We start from the raw sequence: 4,118 nt of genomic DNA, 5'->3' as shown, positions 1-4,118 counted from the left end.
TCCGATCCGAATTCGAAAAAATAAATGGATATGAATATGGATTTAGTCTGATCCGATCCAAACCCGATCCATTGAACTGACTAACCCAACTCATTACATTGGTCAATTGTGTATATATTAATTGCAATTAGGTTAAAACAAAATGTTAGAGAAAATTGCTTTGCAATTAGATCTAGATAAGTGCATGGTAATTCAGAAGTCAATGATTGACCCCATGCATGTCAATTTCATCTACATTGTTAGGTGAATGAGTATGCGAAAACTGGAAAACTGGAAAACTGGTCTCGGCTTGCTATATAAACCCTAGTCAAGTTCAAGAAACTTCACACTTCATCCATGGCTTCTCTTCAGTTCTTACCCCTCAAAGCTTCCCATCTTTACGCAAACACCACCACTCCTCACAACTCTTCCACTTCCCAGTTCTTCTTAAACCGCGAAAACCGCAAACACGTGTTTAAAAAATCGCTGGCATGCAGAGCCGCAAAAGACAATACTAATGATCAAGAAAATGCCAATGACAGCTTCAAAAATGTCGGAGGAAAATTCGACAGAAGGGATATTTTATTAGGTTTGGGAGGTCTGTACGGTACAACTGCTGTTAGCCAGGCCGCGTTCGCGTCTCCGGTGGACGCTACAAAGTGTGGCAATGCAGACACTTTGCCTACTTGTACCAACATTAAAGATGCGAATTGCTGCCCTCCTCCGAACCCTAACATCAGTGATTTTATTTTTCCGACTAACCAGCCGTTACGCGTTAGGCCTGCAGCGCAACTGGCTGACAAAAAGTATATCGAGAAGTATAATAAGGCAATGCAGATAATGAGATCGTTGCCTAAAGACCATCCACATAGCTTCGCACAACAAGCTGCAATTCATTGCGCTTATTGCGATTCGGCTTATGAAATGGTTGGCTTCCCGAATGTTAAAATGGATGTTCATTTCTCGTGGCTGTTCTTTCCGTTTCACAGATGGTACTTATACTTTTACGAGAAAATATTGGGGAAATTGATAGGTGATCCTACGTTTGCGATACCTTACTGGAACTGGGATTCACCTGATGGAATGCCGATCCCGGATATGTTTGCTGATCGATCCTCTCCACTGTATGATAAGTTGCGGGATGACAATCACCAGCCACCGCTCAAAATTGATCTCAACTACAGCAAGTCGAATCCTAGTCCTGTAGGTAACGAACTTATCGAGGCTAATTACCGAGTAATGTATACGCAGATGGTTTCGAGCAGCAAGACTCCTGAACTGTTTTTCGGAGGAGCATACCGTGGAGGAGAACCGCAGGTTAAGGCAGCCGGGGCACTCGAGAACCAGCCGCATACTCAGCTCCACATATGGACTGGTGATCCGGAACAAAAATACGGTGAGGACATGGGAAGATTTTTTTCAGCGGGCCGAGACCCGCTGTTCTATTCTCATCATGCGAATGTGGATAGAATGTGGAACATTTGGAAGACTCTACCTGGCAAAAATCGAAAAGATATCGAGGATCCTGACTGGTTGGATTCGGCTTTTCTTTTCTACGACGAGAATGAGAAGCTAGTGAGAGTCAAAATCCGAGACTGTGTCGATACTAAGAAGATGGGGTATGTTTATCAGGATGTTCCTCTTCCGTGGCTGGGGGCTCGTAAGCCCCCGAAAAAAGGTAAAGGCAAGGGACTTGGAAAAAAGTCCGGGGTGGCAAATGCTGCTGAAATGCCTCAAGTTTTTCCGAATGCCAATCAAGTCTTCCCGAAAGTGTTGGACGGCCTGCTAAAAGTTACGATTCCCAGGCCGAAAAAGTCCAGGAGCCAAGAGGAGAAAGAAGACGAAGAGGAGATACTCGTGATCGATGGTATTGAATACGACGGAGACGAGTACATTAAGTTCGATGTTTTTCTTAACGACGAAGATGAGGTGGAGAGCGGACCTAACAATGCAGAGTTTGCGGGATCATATTCGAATGTGCCATCCAAATCTAATAATAGAGTGAAAGTCTCTATGAGTTTGGGAATAACTGAGCTTCTGGAGGACGTGGGGGCCGATGATGATGACAATATCGTGGTGGCCTTGGTTCCGAGAACCGGTAAAGGCAAGGTCACCATTGGAGGCGCCAAGATCATCATCTCTTCTTGAGCTGAATAATTATGTTGTTGAGTATTTTGTGTTTCGAATAAGTACTTAGCACACTTATACCCATCGAGCATGTAATCCACTTACTTCCGTATCTTCCGGAGGGTTTGAATTTGTGATCTTGGGCCGATAAACTACTAAGTCTGTTAACCAACTAGGACAGCCGTGGGGTGGGGTGGGTCTGCATTGTGTTTTTTAGTGCTACTGTAATCTGTCTTTCCTGGTATTCGGTTTGAATTGTGTGAGTGATTTTCCACGTGATATTAATAAATTCGGACGATTTCGTTGATTTCGGGTGATGTTAAATCTTGAGTATTATATTATTTTTCAGAGCATGTTTGTCTATTATCTGTTTTTGATAAAATATTACTTTGCAGCACATTAACAATAATTTATGTTAAGTGTAGTGGTTTACAAGTTGGCACGGGTTTATTATCGTTATTATGAATTTTAACTTAAAAATGGTATAATAATCCATCAAGGTCTGCAAGTACATTGGTGATATTAAGGGGTAGTTTGATTTAGAAGAAGCCGGTACGAGTTTTAAATCAGAAATCGGATTGGACTAGACTGTACGAGGATGATAAATGATTCCTCATATTATATGTTTGGTTTAGTGCTGCAATGAATTTGTTTTATTTTAAATATAATCGAGATCTTAGTTTTGATTATAATATTATATATAAGTATACAATGTATATTAAAAGCAAGTTCTTACACAATTTACACAAAAATGTATTTGATTAGAAAAATATAATTTAACCAATTAAATAATAATTTAATATTTTTTAATAAATTAAATCTTACAACTGGCATTAAATAAATATTATTATGACTTTATTTAAAATTAAATAATATTTCAAATTTAAAATATGTGTACAAAATTGTATTTAATCGAAGAAATAAAGATGAATAAAAAAAAATCTGATACCCTGTACCCCTTCTTCATACCCACCTTTCCCGTTAGGTATCAAATCTGATTTCTAGTGGGCTTCAGGTATGGGTTTCGGTGAATAAAAATCATGAACCAAACATAAGATATGAGTTTGAAATGAACAAAACTCATACTTGATACCCAAATCTTCTAAAACCAAACGACCCCTAAAATAGTTGCTATTGCTCTAGTAAAAAAAAAAAATTAATTTCAATGGGATATTATACTTAGTATTTAAATAGCAAAATGTAATATTCAATGTTAAATATAAAATTAAGTATAAATGATGCAATAATTGCCACGTAAACATGTAAGTGTCAAAATGTATCGATAAAATGATAGTGATAAATTTAATGGTGTACTTTAAGACTAAATAATTAGGATAGCTTGATTTGGATATATTTGATATTATTTTGCATTCATTATTGAAGTATAAGTTCCATTTTGATACGAAAAACCTTTTTTCGATCTCAAATTATAACAATAAGTACTATTACATGAACATGTATGGGAGGGTTGCATTGCATTGTTCTTCTACAGGGCCGACCCTTGGGTAAGGCGACCAAGGCGGCCGCCTAGGGCATCACCGCGCATAGGTGCACCAAAATATTTCAATAACATATGTATATAGGTGTATTTATTTTTTATATTATTTTTTTTATTTTTTATATTTTAAAATACAAATTTTAATTAGAATACATTAACATATATATGATTGGAGGACATATTAAAATTTTAAAATATATTATTATCTTTGTGATAACTTTATTTTAAAATTAAAATATAATTTACTTTAATTTAATTTAAAAATATAATTAATAAATTTATTTAATAAACAAAACAAAATAAAAATGTGAAAGGTTTTGAGAAATTGAGTTTTTGGACTATACTCGTCTATACCCATTACCCCAGATGGCCAGATGAAGTCATATAACAAAAGTACAAAACCCTCTCCTTCCCTCTGCTTAGCTACCGAATAAAATACAGAACACAGATTGTTCTCTGTTCATTCTGAATATCAATTATCAAAACACTGGAAGTTATCGACTCATCGTGAAGA

General features: G+C 36.8%; 1 protein-coding gene across 1 annotated transcript; it reads left to right on the top strand.

Annotated features, from left to right (window-relative positions):
• Positions 1–254: 254 nt before the first annotated feature.
• Positions 255–2,430, top strand: LOC141706563 (polyphenol oxidase, chloroplastic-like). The gene has a single exon (XM_074509315.1). The coding sequence runs from the start codon at positions 337–339 to the stop codon at positions 2,125–2,127; it is 1,791 nt and encodes a 596-aa protein (XP_074365416.1). The 5' UTR covers positions 255–336; the 3' UTR covers positions 2,128–2,430.
• The last annotated feature ends 1,688 nt before the right edge of the window (positions 2,431–4,118 follow it).

The sequence above is a fragment of the Apium graveolens genome, chromosome 2 (assembly GCF_009905375.1).
Source record: "Apium graveolens cultivar Ventura chromosome 2, ASM990537v1, whole genome shotgun sequence".
Classification (NCBI taxonomy): domain Eukaryota; kingdom Viridiplantae; phylum Streptophyta; class Magnoliopsida; order Apiales; family Apiaceae; genus Apium; species Apium graveolens.
Note: the sequence above shows the minus strand (reverse complement) of the source record. Positions and strands in the feature narration are given on the sequence as shown.

What these genes read in the sequence shown, in the direction of transcription:
- LOC141706563 (XM_074509315.1), top strand. Translation starts at nt 337, where the DNA reads ATGGCTTCTCTTCAGTTCTTACCCCTCAAAGCTTCCCATCTTTACGCA.